Source organism: Artibeus jamaicensis, unplaced genomic scaffold, assembly GCF_021234435.1.
Source record: "Artibeus jamaicensis isolate MK-2021 breed Jamaican fruit bat unplaced genomic scaffold, CSHL_Jam_final scaffold_474, whole genome shotgun sequence".
In the NCBI taxonomy this organism is placed as follows: Eukaryota; Metazoa; Chordata; class Mammalia; order Chiroptera; family Phyllostomidae; genus Artibeus; species Artibeus jamaicensis.
Genome location: NW_026522046.1, coordinates 2690610 through 2707104, shown reverse-complemented (window position 1 = coordinate 2707104; position 16495 = coordinate 2690610). Strand labels below are relative to the sequence as shown.

The following is a 16495-nucleotide window of genomic DNA, read 5'->3' as shown; positions in this document are numbered from 1 at the left end:
TTAGTCTGCATACTACTTAGCACAAACAATTCCACAAAGAAGTGTGGGAGAAGAGCTATTCACACACACTCACAAGAGAGTTCCCTATGAACCTTGCTATTCTAAAGAATTAGACAAAGAGGACTCAGCTAGCAGATCAGCTGGGTTATCAGTAATGTCTCATGGAGGAGAGTGCATTCTCTCCTCCGTGGTAAGGCAGATAAGTGGGGTTTGGAAAGGTAAGTCCTACAACTGAGTGAGTGGGAAGGAGAATTCATAAATCAGCATGAACTAAAACAGTTTTTTTCTCTTTAACATATTGAGTTTCATTCAAAAAAGTCACATTTCTACTAGAATCCATAGGTCATATTTTCTAGAACTCTCACTGCCAAATGCTGCCTGTCTCAACTTGACATTTCCTGAATCAGTGTGATGAGGGTTCTCATAATATTATTATAATAGCATGGGGGTCATATTAACCAGCAATGCTACTGTTTTCATTTGTATCCAGATCTCTCTTACCCCATTATTTGGATTGTCCATTGGTATTTTTATGGCTTCATTAATCATGTAATATAAGATAGGTTGTTTATAAGATAAATTCACTTATGTTCACACATACATACACATGTTCAAACACACCCTTTTAAATGTTCATTGTGTAATTAACTTAGAACAGTGTTTCTCTGTGTATAATCCTCAGACCAGCAATCTCAGCATTTCCTGGGAAGTTGTTAGAAATATAAGATCGAGCTAATCAGAAACTCTGGTTGGGATCCTGTAATCTGTGTTTTAACATCCTTTCTAGGTAGTTACAAGTAGGCTAAAGTTTAAGAATTACTGATTAGAATTATATTTTTCACAGTTCAGTTTTAGCGTCTTTACATGTGTTGAGAAGCACAGGAAGCACAGGAATCCCATCTAACTGAAGCCTCCAATTTCAGATTTTTTAAAAAGTTTATTTATTTTAATTGTTGTTCAAGTACAGTTTTCTCTCTTTTACTCCCATCCCAGCCCACCCACCCCCACAGTGCTCCCCACCTCCCTCCCATTTCCACCCCCCCCCAGTTTTTGTCCATGTGTCCTTTATACTTGTTCCTGTAAACCCTTTTCCTTTTCCCCTGAAATTTCCTCCCTTCTACCCTCAACTTCGGATTTTAACTTGGAATCAAAATATTTTTAAGTTATATATTCAATTGACTTACTATGTCAGCCCAACCATTTCTTTTGATACTGTGGTCAAGGCAATAATTGACTAGCTGACACTTATCAAAGGCTTATTATGTAAACACTATTGGACTGTATGGCTTTGCCCAGTCCTTACAACAAGTGCGTGAAGAACTGAGACCCAGAGAGCTTACATAAGTTGCTTAAGGTCACAGAACTGGGAGATCCAGGTTTTAAATTCCTACGCATCTGACTTCAGAACCTTTACCACTGCTATTTTTGTGTTAACTGTGCTTTGGGTGGAAAACTTAATAAGATGATCACAAACAAATAAATGTATTGATTATTACCCTTGCTTCTTTAAAGGTAGAAGGATGATAGATAAATGATAAATAGATGCATACTTAGCTTTTTGTTGCTTATAAAAAATAAAGATTTTTGGTATCCCTTTTTGTTACCACCAAGTTCTTTTTGTTTGTTTTTTTTAACTAACATTAAAATAAATGGAATAATGAACTCTATTTACTGTGAAAGAAAAATAAAAATGAAATGAAGTTCCTGTTGCATTATTAATGCTTAAATAATACCATGAAAAAGAAAAATCACACTTAGATGTAAAATGAATGTACTGTTCGGGGTAGTAGCCTTCTAGGTTTCCCTGAGGTGAGCTATCAGGAAAGCTTCTCTTCTTATGAATCATGAAAGGAAGCCTGTGATTGGGTAGAGCTGGCAGTTCTTTGGTGTCACACGTGGGGTGTGGAGGAAATTTTTGAGTTTTGTGAAACACAATTTAAAAATTTCTCTCACATCAAGTGTTTGTTCTGGTTATTTGGTCTCTTTCTCAGGGATAGTTTGAGCCAGGACGTACAGATCTTGGCTCTCAGATCCACTCTGTGCTGTGATCCCCCACTGTGATTGCCCCCACTCAGCCCCACCCAAGTTTCTGAGGGTTGTTAACAAGGTGGTCGGGCTCATGCATCTTTTGAGTGTTACGCAGGTTATTGGCTCAAATTCTGGGATGTGAGTTTCCTCAGGCAGAGATTAGTTCTTCATTAATTAGACCATTCCCCTTGACTGTTTCTCTTAATAGCCTGAGTTAAGAACTCACTTTTTAACAAGGTTGATTTGATCATTAGATCATTAGATCATTTGAAAGCCTGCCATCAAAGTCTTTCATAGCAGAAGATTTTGCAGGTAGTTCTATCCCCCTACGTCAAAATGGGAATGAATTCTCTTTTTTTAAGGATTTTATTTGTTTATTTTTAGACAGAGGAGTAAGGAGGGAGAAAAGAAGATAAACATCAATGTGCAATTGCCTCTCATGACCCCCCCCCCCCGCTGGGGACCTGGCCTACAACCCAGGCATGTGCCCTGACTGGGAATCAAACCGGTGACCCTTTAGTTCACAGGCCAGCACTCAATCCACTGAGCCATACCAGCCAGGGTGGAATAAATTCTTAACAAATAAATTGTTATTATGCTAAGCAAGATCCATTTATTTCCATTCATTAACGATGAGTACTCTCACGATTTTTCATCCACCAACGCAATGATCAGTTCAAGGGAGGATCATCCACTGATACAAGAACCATTGGCTGAAAGGTTCTTGATAAGTGGAATATTAGCAGAGTCTCACGGATTATTTACTGATTTAAAAGGAGGGGGGCACTTGGACAATGGAAAATCTGATGGACTCTTCTTTAGTCAAGTTATCACACTTGACATCACCTGAATGGGCTAGACTGACCTCGTAAACTTCATGATGTGATGCAGTGGGAAGGCCACAGCATCATGTGTTGTGGGAGCCCTGCCACACTTGTTTAACCTGAATCCAGTCCTCAGGCAAAGCCAGCTTATTGAACGATGTGTAAGACGCTTGCCTAAAATTTTTTTCAAAGTTAGGTTCATTAGAGACAAACATTAGAAGAGGCTAAAAAGACCTGTCATCTCAATGTGTGATCTTTGATTAGATTATGGGAATTAACAGTAGATAAAGGACAGTGCTAGACGGCTGGTGAAATGTGAGCATATGTGCATATTAGATAGCACTGCACCAAGTTAAGTATCTTGCATGCAAGAATGATTTCAGCCCTGGCTGGTGTAGCTCAGTGGATTGAGCATGGGCCTGTGAACCAGAGTATTGTGGTTCAATTCCCAGTCAGGGGACATTCCTGGGTTGCAGGCCAGTTCCCAGCAGGGGACACATGAGAGGCAACCATACATTGATATTTCTCTCCCTCTCTCTTTCCCTTCCCCTCTGAAGATAAATAAATAAAATCTTTAAAAAAAAGAATGATTTCAAGACATTAGGTGTTCTTAGGAATGCAAGCTGAAGTGTATGGAAGGGAAGTTTGTGCATCTGTTTTCAAATGCTTTCGGTGCTTTAACAAACAGAACATATACTTTTACATGTATTGACAAAAGGTAGATTTTGCTATTTTGAACACCTAGCTCCACCACCGCCCACCGCCTTTTGCCTTGTTTCTGGGAATTTGCATCAGATTCAAGTTGGAGAAGAACTTAGAGTCCTCTCCTAATGCTTGACTCCAATCCATTTGCTTTTTTTTAATTGAAAGGTAGTTTCTAAGCTTTAAACCTCACCGCATTCAGTGAATCCTTTACATACAAGATCTAGAATTTGCCTATAGCCTTAAAAATGAACAAACTCCTCAAGTGGTCACACCTATCTTCTGTTTGTTATTTGAGAGAGAAAGGGAGAGGGAGGGTGGGGGAAAGAGAGAGAACCAAGTGTTGACCGTTGATGAATCTGGGTACAGGGTTTTGGGATGAAGTTCATTTTACTACCTGTTCGACTTTTCCATGAGTTTAATTCCTTTTTTAATAAGATATTTGGATAAAAATAAATACAAATGAACACTCCCATAAATCACAGCTGGTTCTCCTTGACTGTTACCAGTAGTTAATAGATTTGCAATATGTTGGCTAAAACATGACCCACCTAAAGTCAGACTCTTGGAAATGGCCTGACAAACTGTACATTTTGGTTCTGCATTCTTGCTTAAAGTCTGCCCCTATTAATTTATAATCAGGGTATCGTCACCCTATAATTCTAGTGGAACTAAAATTTTTGACTTTCCAAGTTATAAAAAACCCAGTTGTGGTTTGGTAAGCTCTTATCATGTACATATTTATTGAGTGAATAAGACTAATTATCTTCTAGAAAATATCTTATGAATGACTTACTCATATGCATTAGTAAAAGGACACCTGTTGTACCTCACCTCTCATCCTCTAGTTGCATGTCCATGTACCAGTCATCAGATCTACAGCCACCACTTCTGCATGGGTATGACCTGGTAGCACCTCACCTTTGTCTCAATACCTTTCTCTCAGTTTCTTTCCTGGAGCTTCTTTGTCATCATTCCACTTCTTGGGACAAATATGAGGGAGTTTACAACCCCATAGGCAACTGTGAGCCCATGGAGCTTGGAGATAGGTAATCTGTTCTACACTCCTTAGTGGGAAGATCTGAGGCACAATTTGTAGGACTCCTCAGAGGGCTTTCAGGAGAACAGAGACCTACTTGCCCACACTGCTGAGCAGCTCAGTGCAGTACCTTTGAGTTTGCTTTCCATCCTCCCCTGCTTATCTCTTCCAGTCCTTCACTACTGCCTCACGGGAGCCACATGCAAGTCTTTGTAATAGGTTTTGACTTTTTTTTTTTTGCAGAACCTCAACCAGACAATGGCATCTCTCTAGCTATGGCTGAAGAATATGAGAATTGTTGTTATTACAATTGCCAATATATAAAGGATTATATGATGTTTAGAAAAAGCATTAGGCAAAGTGTCAGCAGAAACTTCCTTATTGTTATTTGGCCTCAGGCAGGTCATTTAGCCATCAGGTGACTGGTAAAGCTACAGTAATGAGGAGTTAAGGAGAAGACACAGTGGTGTCTGTGTAGGATTCTGTTAGCTGGTTATAAGACTATGGCCTCTGGTATCTGGTATAAAATGTTGAGTGTAGCAAGATAGTCCTTGAATCTAGAGGTACTGAGAGAGTTAGATGAGAACTTCAGAGAAGGGCTCTTAGTGAACTTGGGAGGACTTCAATTAATTGAACTGAGACATAAAATAAATAGACACTCTATAGTGTTAAGGAGGCCTATTGTAATCCATAATGAGGATTGAAATAAATGTAGGAGCAAAGTTTTTATCAAGAAGCTCAGGTAAGGCAACAAAGGAAGTCTTGGTGCAAAGTCCGACAGCATTAGGCTGGAACTTGTTAAATTGCATCAACCTAATATGAGAAACTACCAATGAGGAGGAGCACCAACTTAGAGGGATGGGAGAATAAAGTGACTTGATACCAATTGAAGTCTTGCGTGCACAGGCTAGTTGTGTACTACATAATTACTTGTTTCATTGTATAGCTCAGGGTAATTCTGTGATTTTGAGTCTTTGTGGTTAGATATCCCAGTGACTTAGGGCATGGGCAACTGCCCATGTACTTTCTGCTTGAGTACAGATGTGGTAGTCCTTATTAAATCCTGTCTCTTTACCGATGCCGCAGAGAACACTTAATGAATGATGCTCCCCTTAAGAAGAAGAATAATTAACAATAGCTGTATTATTCATATTAATTTATAGTTACTGGTTGCTATAATTAATGTTATTTATGAAAATTATCATAATTATAGCACTTTATAATTTACAAAGTATTTTCCCATCCATTTTTTTCTGAATCTTTTAATATCCCTCTGGCTTAGATATGGCAGGTGATATTCTCCTTGTTTTATATATGAGGAAACTATGGCCCAGGAAAGAATTTAACCAGATTGCCATCCACCTCTCTTACCAGTATATTGTGCTTTCTGTGAGTAAATGGAAATACTTATCAAACTCATATTTATCATAATGTTTTATATCTGCACGTGAAAGAACAGGTTCTCACATATCTCAGTTACCTTCCATAACAACAATGTCCTCTCTTTCCTTTTTGTGCCAGGACCCAATGTCAGAATATTCACAAGAATTCTAAATATGTCAAAGATTTTTTTTCTTAGTAATACCACAATATCTCATAGTTATTAACACTCAGTGGGATTAAGATGAGATTGCTTTTGATAGAGGGATTAGCATTTTCAAAACATCTGCTTCTAGGGCAAAGCCCCATGGTTCTTTTTTAAAGAAAATTTTTTATTGTTGTTTAATTACACTTGTCCCCATTTCCCACCCCCCCATTACTCTCCCCAGCTGTGCCCACTCCTCTTGCACATTCAAACTTCCCTCCCATTGTCCTTGCCCATGAGACCCACAGTCCCTTCAGGTTCTGAGAAAACACCATCAACATGTATATATATATGTATGTATGTATGTATGTATGTATGTATTTACTTTCATTTTTGGCTATGGCAACAGAGCTGAGGAAAATCTCTTATTTTTGATAAAGGCAATCTTCACATCTGGGCCACACAATATGAAATACACAAACATACCCACGTGTGCATGCAAATGCACACTGAGCCTTTTGGTGCCTCTTCTATAACATAACCTAATATATACTCTCTTAACTAGAGCATCCACTCACTCCTCTTATTGTATCTTTAGCTGTTTATACCCTAAATATATTGATATGAAAAGGGTTACTGTTTGGACCTATGTCCGTGTCTGTCATTATCCATTCATTTATGTATTTGAACATATTTATTGAACATTTCCATGGTTCAGCCCCTCAGCAAGACTCTGGGGAATCAGCGAGAGCAGAACTGACAAACTTCTTATCCTCATGAAGCTTACATTCTGCTAGGAGAGAATGGTGATAGACAAATATACATAAGTGGTAATATTAAATCATGATGGGTATTATAAGAAAAGACAGGTGAAGGGATATAGTGCCACAGAGAGGTCATGGAAATATGTTCTGAAGGAGAAAATGATGAGAAGCCTGCTTTAGATGATTTGATAAAAGATACCCATTGATCAAGAAAGCTCACAAAGAGGGATCCCAGCTGACCCTGGGCCAAGCAGCAGTCATCAGGTTTGGCTGCAAGGGTCAAAGTAACCCTGGGGCCCAGCCTTCATAGACTTCGGTGTTTTCAGTGTGCCTGGGTTTGATCAAATCCACATGGATTAACTCATGCTGGCTAAATTCACAAGAGGCTGATGTACCTAATCCCCTTAGGGCTGTCTGATACAGAGATCTAAATGAGTTCTAGGACACAAGGAAGGTGGTTTGGAGAGGAGAGGAACTGCCTGTCTTAATAGACAATTCTATTATGTTATCATTGCCTGAATCAGCCTATATATTAGGAAGATAAATATACTTAGAGGACTGTAAGGTTTAATGCTAGCTTGTCATGATGTCCTATTTTTTGTTTTAACTGAGGATATTCTGGTTTCTTGGCTAATGCTTTTTCTAACCTTTTCCAGATAGTATCGTGATATGTAACTTCCTGAGACAAATTCAATAGCCTTGATTAGTTTATACTCACTTCCCATTACTTTATTTCTGTTGGGTCTTGCTGCCGATGCATTTTGGTTTCTTGTTGGAGTCTTAAGAGACACTCCCACTAAAATCCGTGATTATTATTACTTTGTAAACGGAACACCTCACTTTATTATTTTCTTTCCTTATGCTGTAGGAAAACTGCTCGTTTTCCTGAACTTTCTTGCAATGCCCGAGCATGCCCTTGTGGTAATGTTGTCTTCTACTCATCTCTTATTGATTCTGAGTGCCTGTAGCAGTTGGTGCTTCTGATAACATGGAGCATTGAAATAGGAAATCCATTAAGCCCTAGCTTCCAGATCAGAGGCCACTACCACTTGTTTCCTCTGCCAGCCCCTTGGCCAGAATCCTGAGCAGTCACATTTAGTTCATTTGTAGACTCATTGGTCAGGACTTGCCATGTCCGTCACACAGACATGACTAATGTCCACTGATCCCCCACTGATTCCTCTCTCCAACCTCTGCCCTTCTGTTCCAACTAAAATGTCATTGTTCTAAGCCATGATTTCTGAACACAAAGAACTCTTAATACCTTTCCAGGTATACCCGCTCCTTGAGTACAGGATGGAGGCATTTACTTACTTTTGTTTTCATACTCACTAAAAAATAAGCATGTGGCCTTAGGAAAATCACCTTATACTTCTGAGTTTTTTTGTTGGTCAAAAAGGGTAATTCTACTTCAGAATACCTCACTGAAACTCTAAAAGAAGTGGAAAAAAAGACACAGAAAACCTTGGACAAGTCCACACTATAACCTGAGAAATTTGAAGTCAGACTGAATGCAATAGTTACTGCCAGTTTCCTTTTTGAACATGTCTGTGTTGCTTCTGGCAGGGAAATCCTGGAGGCAAGACCCTTGAGGAGAGACGCTCCAGCCTGGATGCAGAGATTGACTCACTGACTAGCATCTTGGCTGACCTTGAGAGCAGCTCCCCCTACAAGCCTCGGCCTCCCCAGGTAAGAGCTTCCCAGGAAGGTCTCCACATTGCCGGCTGCAAAGAGCTGACACTGAGCTGAAGGAACAAGCTGCTGTTTATAGCCCTTTCATTGTTTTTTATCTTCTCAGAGTTAATGGTCTAAATTGTCTTTTTACTTAACTTCTACATAGGTTAACAGAAATTTAAAAAAATTCATTTTATTAATTTCTTTTAAAATTACTATAACAACATTATAGAAAAGCATATGAAAATTAAAATTCTATTGCCTGGCTCCTTTTCTGGCTTTGAGTATGTGGATATTTTGTTGCATGTTGTTATAGTCTTCACAAAAAGACTTTAGCATGACTATGTTAAAGGTAAGGCAAGGCGAGGGCCATGTCTTTTGTAAAGAAATTCTTTATGTTGGATACGTGAGGTGGGCTTCCACTTTTTGGTTGTGGTTGTATGTAATGCTACGAACGATATGTTCATGGATATTTTCTTTGGAACTACTTTCCTGTCTCAGAATCTTAAGAGTGAGATTTCTACATCGAGGAATATGACTACTTTCTTTATTTTTCTTTCCAAAGGTTGTGAATAGCTTACATTGGCAGTTTGAATATACCAGGTTCTCCTCAGTCTCACCAGAATTTCATGATAACCATTAATCTATATTTTTTAAGTGCAGATGGTGCCACATTACCAGTTTGTGTATGCATTTTTTAAAACCTACTTTGGTGCTTGGCTATTTTTCTGCATTGGCATTTACTATCTGCATTCAGAAGCTGAGCCTCCGCTTCTAGTGGCCATGTCCTGTCTCTCTCTGATCTTCACGCAGTAATGGCAAGTGAATTTTCAGGACTCCGGGTCCTCAGAACGCATCCAGCAGAACTCTAGATGCAAACATTGGCCTGGCACTATTGTCACCATGTTGTTAGATTTGTGTGATGCTTGCTTGACAAAGTGACAGTGCATAAGGTGTGCTGAGTTTTGCTCAGTTCTCGAACAGCAGTTCCTATATCCACAATGGTTTCTTTCATGAATTAAAAACCAGCCCTGCTTCTCTGCTGTCAGTCATTTCAACACTGAACTGTGCATACGGTGGCAGTGCTTTCCCTTTTAGACATAATTCCCATTGCCTTTCCTAGACATATAATGAGACTCTCTGCTACATAGGGGCACAAGCAAATTGCGTGAGAGCTTAGCTCTTCCTTACCTGTCTTTGCCCTTGACCCAACCAGACCCATTGGTAGCGCAAATGCACTTAGTTTTGATAAACATGCTGAGCTGCAGATATGTAGCAGGCACTGTAGTCCTCTGGGGGAACTGATAGGAGAATAAAAGTGGATGGTTGAATGGGAAATATATAGTACCCGAATGTCATCTTCTAGGAGCCCATAATATTATAAATTCAACTATGGGAGCTATTGCAGAAACTTAAGGAAGAGAATATCGGATGCTTTTGAAGGTGACAAAATCTGAGAGGATTTATCAGAAGACTTGTGTATTCAGATTGTAGGATGGGGACAATGAGGGAGGCAATGATGGAGAATGGCTCGAGCCATAGAGGAGAAAGGTGCAGGCTGCCAGGGGGCCATGGATGAGGCCACTGAAGGTGTGGAGTGGCTATAGGAGTGCGGTTTCCTATGGAGAGCCATGGGGGGAGTTGAATGCCAGATTCAGATTTTGGCTTGTCTTTTATAGATAATGGGGAATAGTGGGAGATTCTCAAGCAGGGGAAAGCTTCATTCTAAAAAAGGAAAATAGTAAACAAGATGAACTCTGGAAAGATGCTGGAGAATGGGCCTGGGTCTGAGAAATTCTCCAGCGAGCTTTGCTTGCTTCACCGTTTCTGACCACTGTGTGATGTTAAGCATTGTTTCTGTTCCACCCCAGCACATGCCTCAAGCCCAGTTTCTCAGACAGCAAGGCCACGGAGTTTGCCACTGAATTCACCTGTGTCTGACTTCCTGACTTTTTTAAAAATGGGGAAAATAGGGTTTTGATTAATCTTTTTTCTCCTCAATTTTTATACCTTGATATTTACTGGGAAGCATTTTCTTAGAAGATTTGGCTTAGTATAACCTTCATTCCTTAACACTGTGTCTACTACATACACCTCCCATAAATCTCTGCATTTTAATGCATTTATTCAGTAGCTATATTTTTGTTTGCACAATCTTACTGTGCACACAAACTCATAATCACTGATGTTTGTACAGTGCTTTAGTGATTGTAAAGCACTTTCACACGTTTTCTCACTTGACTAAGACATAGCCATCTCAACTCTGAGCTACTAATGATGTGTTTATTTTGTAGATGAAGGAACTAAAACCTAGTAGATAAATGACTTGTTTTAGGACATATGACTGCAGTGTGAGCACAGTTGGACCCTGAATTTACACCTGTGTTTGATTTTAAGTTCCAGGACCATATTGAGGATGTCAGTGTTTTTTTTAGGGTATCAGTATTTTTTAAATGTTTTTTTCCATGACAAAAATCTATGAAAAAGTCAAGTGAATAACAGCGTCCCTTGAGGTTTTCATATAAGAAGAGAAACATTCAGAATATTTAAAACACTAATAATGATAACCCTTAAATAGAGGACATTGAGAATTAAGGTAAAAATCTATTTTTGATGAGCCTGTTTCATTCAGAAATTAAAGACTGAGCCTTTCTAACTTTTTTTCTTATTCTAATTTAGAAAAGCAGGAGTTAATTGGAAACTACTTATTCTTCTGAGTATCTTCACTCTGGTAGAACTGCATTAAATGTGTTAGTGTTTATTGGTTAACATAATTATATGCTGTGAGAATGATAATCACACAGCTAAAATATTAAAAATATGTGCCAGAAAAGATGATGTCTGCAGTAGATTGTGTTGTGTTGTAATTAAAAGGTACTTGAAAAGTCCTAGAAATGTAGACTGTTAATGTCTAACTTTGATGTTTTTATTTTTGATCCAAAGCAAATTACAAAACCCTTTGAATCACCTGACTACTTTAAGTAGGCTAGGAGGTCTATGGCTTCTCATTATTCAAGTGTGTGCTTTCCCAAAGCTACCTCTGAATCACCTTTGCAAGGCTGCTTTGACTAATGGATCTAGGGGAAAATAATAACATATGTGGAATGTTTGTACAGCTAGAGGTCTAAAGGAGGTTTATTCATGTAACAACTTTGAAAAATGTCTGAGTACTTGAAAATAGATTTTATAGGGCATTTTTCTTCTCTTTTCTAAAGGAGCATTTTTCTACTTTGAGATTTTTCAACTTTAGTTCTGTTCACTTACTTATTCACATTTTTCACTTGGGAAGTGTGGCTTAATTTCACATTTTCATTCCTTCACTTAACATTTATTGAGGTCCCATTATAGATCAGTCATTAGAAACATAACAGTATGTCCCGACTCTATAGCAGCGTGTCCGACCTGGCCCGCACCCCGCGGGATGGCCGTGAATGTGGCCCAACACAAATTCATAAATTTACTTAGAGTACTACGGAATGTTTTGTGTTTATGTGTCACAATGTATTTAACATGTGGCCCAAGACTACTCTTCTTCTTCCAGTGTGATGCAGAGACTCCAAAAGATTGGACATCCCGCTAGAGTAATTCTTACTCTTACAGAGGAGACAAACACAAACAATTCAAAAGGTCACAAAAGAAGGACTTCGTTGTGCTACTTTAGGCTGTCACGTGACTCACCAGATGTTGAAATTGAAGGGAAAAAATAGGAATGTCAACATCATACTTTCTACTTTTCCAGGGAAGTATCAGGGAGGACTGCACAGAGCAGAGAGCCTGTGGGTGTACTTGGCTATGTCATGGGAAAGGCAAGAAATATTGAAAGTGAACTTTTTAAAAAAGATTTTATTTACTTATTTTTAGAGAACTGGGAAGGGAGGGAGAAAGAGAGGCTAAGAAACATTGGTGTTTGAAAGAATCATAGATTGATTGCCTGTTGCATGCCCCCAAACAAGGACCTGGCCTGAAGCCTGGGCGTGTGCTCTGACCACGAATTGAACCTGCAACCTTTAGGTTTGCAAGTTGATGCCTAATCCACTGAGCCACACCAGTGGTGGCCAAAAGTGAATGTCTTGTTTAAAGGATGTGTTAGTTCAAATGCCATATAGAGCATATGGGATGCAAAGGGGATGGGCAGATGCATCACACACACGCAGTACTTCTGTAGCTCTCTGGGTGCCCAAGAACTATCATAGCAAGAGGAGGGATTTAGAGGTGATAGTGTTCTGCTTACAGTGGGTTTGGGGCTAACTAGAAAATTTTAAATAACATATAAAGAGCTCCACTTGTGTGACATGTGCACATCACCAGTGTGAGCTTTTGTTTATGTCTAAAATGGGCATGGTAACTACAATTATTCCCCTTTGCAGAAATACCGTATTGCTCTAATGTTACAAGAAATAAGATGTTGTCTTTAAGCAGTAGGTCACTCAATACTTCCCATTTGGTTTTGGGATAATTAGCTTGATTTGGGAGCTTGCTTTAAAGCTTCAGGACTTTGAAGTCTTGGGACTTATCTTTTCTGAATGCTGGTTACCCTATAAATGCTGTATTTGTCTTCCTCACTTGAAGCATTTAAAAAGTATTGTAATTTTTTTCATCTGTTTGGGAGCTGAGCACATAAGTTCTGTTTGGGCACATGCTCATTGTCTTTAACTGCAATCTCAAGCGCTCCCACACTGAGTTTCTTTCATAGGGCAGTAATCTCTGAGGCAACCTGAGAAATTGTTTCAGGTGTGTGTGCGTTGTATGGGAGGCTTTTCATTAGGAATGTGCGTGGCCTGGGGGCTCGCAGGCAGCATAATCAGGGTGGAGTCTGTGGTGCCGTGGATCTTCTATTCCCTTGTGCTGCCTGTTCTAGCTTGCAAAAGTCCTGAGCAGCTGCAGGGGAGATTAATTAGTAATTAAATTTTTAGTATTTCATATTATTTAGTGCAACCCAAACATGTAGGCTGATGGGAGGGGAAGCTGTGACACGCTGGTACTGCGAAGCAAGATGGAGGTGGATTATCCCTGCAGATTGGGACCTTGCTGGTTCTCTATTTGCTTCTTGGTAAATGAGATGGGAACTGGGTCTTATGAAAATAGGTGTGTATAGTGTCATCTTCTTCTTGTATTCTTCTGGGAAAAATTTAGGAGCACACCATGATTTGTTGGAGAAAGATAGATTTATCAATGTACCTGTATCGTCTGCTTACCGAGAGCTTACTCTGAGAGCCGTGGTCAAATTTGGCACCTTGTAGAAAGCTCGTATATAAGAGACCAACTGGAGAACAGCAAAATAAAATGTGCAAAAGTACTGTTTTAAGAAAAAAAAAGGACCTAATTCTTTCAATGCTCATGTATAGAAGATCTGGGTGATTTTGAATTGGTCTGGACCTGCCAGAAAACTTTAGCAGTTAAATAACAATGAAGTGGAGGTGGAGGACTGGTGAGCTGACTCAGTTACAAGCCATGAGTTTGATGAAGGGTGATTAATTTCTTGATTATATATAATTACATCACAACATTTATGCCCCCTCCTTTTTTAGCAGTTGATGCTTATGTTTGTATCATATATGATGAGCATAATAAAGTGAACTAAATTTTTGTTTTGAATGTAGCATTTCCATCATGGAATTTATGCTGAAAATCTACCTTGGATTTCACCTTTACAAAACTTTTCCACAAGAATATCCACGTCACGTGCCCCACTCTAAGAGTGTGCTCAGTGTGTATGGTGTACATTAGCTCCCAGCAGTAATGTGGGAGGGAGCTAGCAGGCAGAGGCTGACTACTTTGGAGGAACCAGCTCTCTAGGAGCCTGGGGACAGGTGGGGGTGTCTTCTTCAGTACTGTGGTCATGGTCCCTGTGGTAGCCTTTAGCTCTGATTTGTTTGCAAGACCTTGACTCAGAGATGACTCTGTTACATTCCATTGAATCGCTCAATTCAGGCATGGGTTTAAAAGAAATGCACAAAGCTGCCTGTTGAGCTTCTTGATTTCATAACAGCATCTTCGGGGAAATAATTAGCTCCATGTCCATGCAGAATCACACATCATATTTGGAAAACTAAAGAGATTTCTTGTCAGGACTGGTTTCCCTATTCTTTCTTCCTCTCCCACTGTTTAATTATCTATTTTGGTAGTAGCCTTGGTCTGAAACCCCATGGTTCCCCATTTTTTTAAATTTAAGAAGGAAATAAACAGTAAAATACAAATCCTGCTATATATTGTTACTCAAGATGGTTAGACTTTGCTATGGCAAACACATAGGAGTATTACGTTTTGAGAGAAAAAGCCATACCTCAGATAAGACGTTGTCATTGTCTTGTGTGTTTTGACGCCCACTTCTTGTAAATGCTGTATAGCCAGATTGAAGCATAATGACAATGACAGGGATCTCTGTAGACAGAGACTGGAGGTGGTTAATAACCAATCCTAGATTTCACCATTTGTCATGGTGAGTACCGGGTCTGCCCTCCACACAAAGTATCACATTGGTGTATAATTGCTAAGGTTCTTTTCACACTGTGGAAAGTTATAGATTGCCGTTCAGTGAATATATTAATTACAAATATGAAACTTTAATGAGTCATGTTTCATGACTCAAGCCTACACATTCCTTATAAAACTGTGCACTGGAGTTTTATTGAAATGAAAGATACACGCTGGGCACAAACTGCTGTTGAGCCAGCAGGTGCTGCTTCCATGTGCACATGAGGACAGGGACACTGGATGTGTTAGAACTTGTCTCTTTTTGGTTCCAGGTCTCTAACTCCAGTATGCGCCGAAATTATGCTGTCATACTGGGGTTCAAGACAAAGGAAATTGGGTTGTGTTTTGTGGTCCTGAGTCACAAATAACTCAAATGTAAAAATTCTGATCATTTTACCTCATAGTATATACCTTATAGAGAAAATAGAGAAGTGTATAGTGCCTTCAGCTTGAACAGCAAAGAAATCATTGTAATAAATACCAGACTGAGGTTCTTAAGGCAAGATTGTCTTTTGTTTCCTGACATAAAAGAAGCATGCAAATTTATACTTGCTAAATAAATAAATAAATAAATGCTGTTGTTAAACCCAGTAATGATGCAAGTATCCACACCTTAGAATCTGCTAGAGAATCCAGTCTGGATTGACATCGAGTTAGTGAATGACAAAGTGTATATATTTTCTGATTTTTCTGTAATTAACACCTATTGGCACCAATAAAAAACAAGTAGAGTTGAGGCAAATAATTTTGTAAGGACACCTTAGTGGTAGCCACTGATTCAGCTAAAATGTCTGGCTTCATCTTTGCGCTGTGTTGCCTTGTATCACTTGAAAGCAGTGCACTCGGTTGAGATGTTATCTTGCTTTATAATGCAATACTATAGCCTCTCATTATTATGATAATATAAAAATAAACATCAAGTTCTTTTCTGTATCCTTTGCGGCACTGCTGAAAAGAGGAGGCTATTATGTTACTCAGTGTTTTCTAATACAAAGAACAATGTGATGTTATTAGATTCAATGATAGAAGACAAGTACTTACTAATGAACTAATATATGCTTCCTTTTTTCATAAAAAATATCTGCAGAATTATCTTATGCCTCTGCTTGAGTTCCAGTGGTTCATGTCCTCCTTCCTCTACCACTCTGTTTCTGATGCCTGCTGGCCTGATACTTGATATGTCATAAGTATATGCCAGTTATAAGCCATTTCAAAACTAAGTGCTTCGTTCTAACTCATGCCTCTTTAAACGGAAATATACTTTATATGTACCTGTAAACATCTTGAAATATGTAAACTTAACACTGTTCTAAAAATAAAATTTAACTTTAAATGGATTCTTAACTTATATTGATGGTAAACAGTGGATCCATTAAAGTAACATATTAAGTGATATAAATAAAATATAACATTTAAAGTGGCTAAAGAGGTAGAATATTTATTTGTTCCTTTAAAGAAATGTGGT

At 38.9% G+C, this 16495-nt stretch overlaps 1 protein-coding gene across 13 annotated transcripts in view; it reads left to right on the top strand.

Annotated features, from left to right (window-relative positions):
• The window catches only part of LPP (LIM domain containing preferred translocation partner in lipoma), a 628850-nt gene that overhangs the window by 290801 nt on the left and 321554 nt on the right, over nt 1-16495 (top strand). For all 13 annotated transcript variants that reach the window (XM_037131738.2, XM_037131739.2, XM_037131740.2 and 10 more), the window contains one exon: nt 8449-8571. In XM_037131738.2, coding sequence (XP_036987633.2) covers nt 8449-8571 — 123 coding nt within the window. The remainder of the gene's footprint in view (nt 1-8448; nt 8572-16495) is intronic.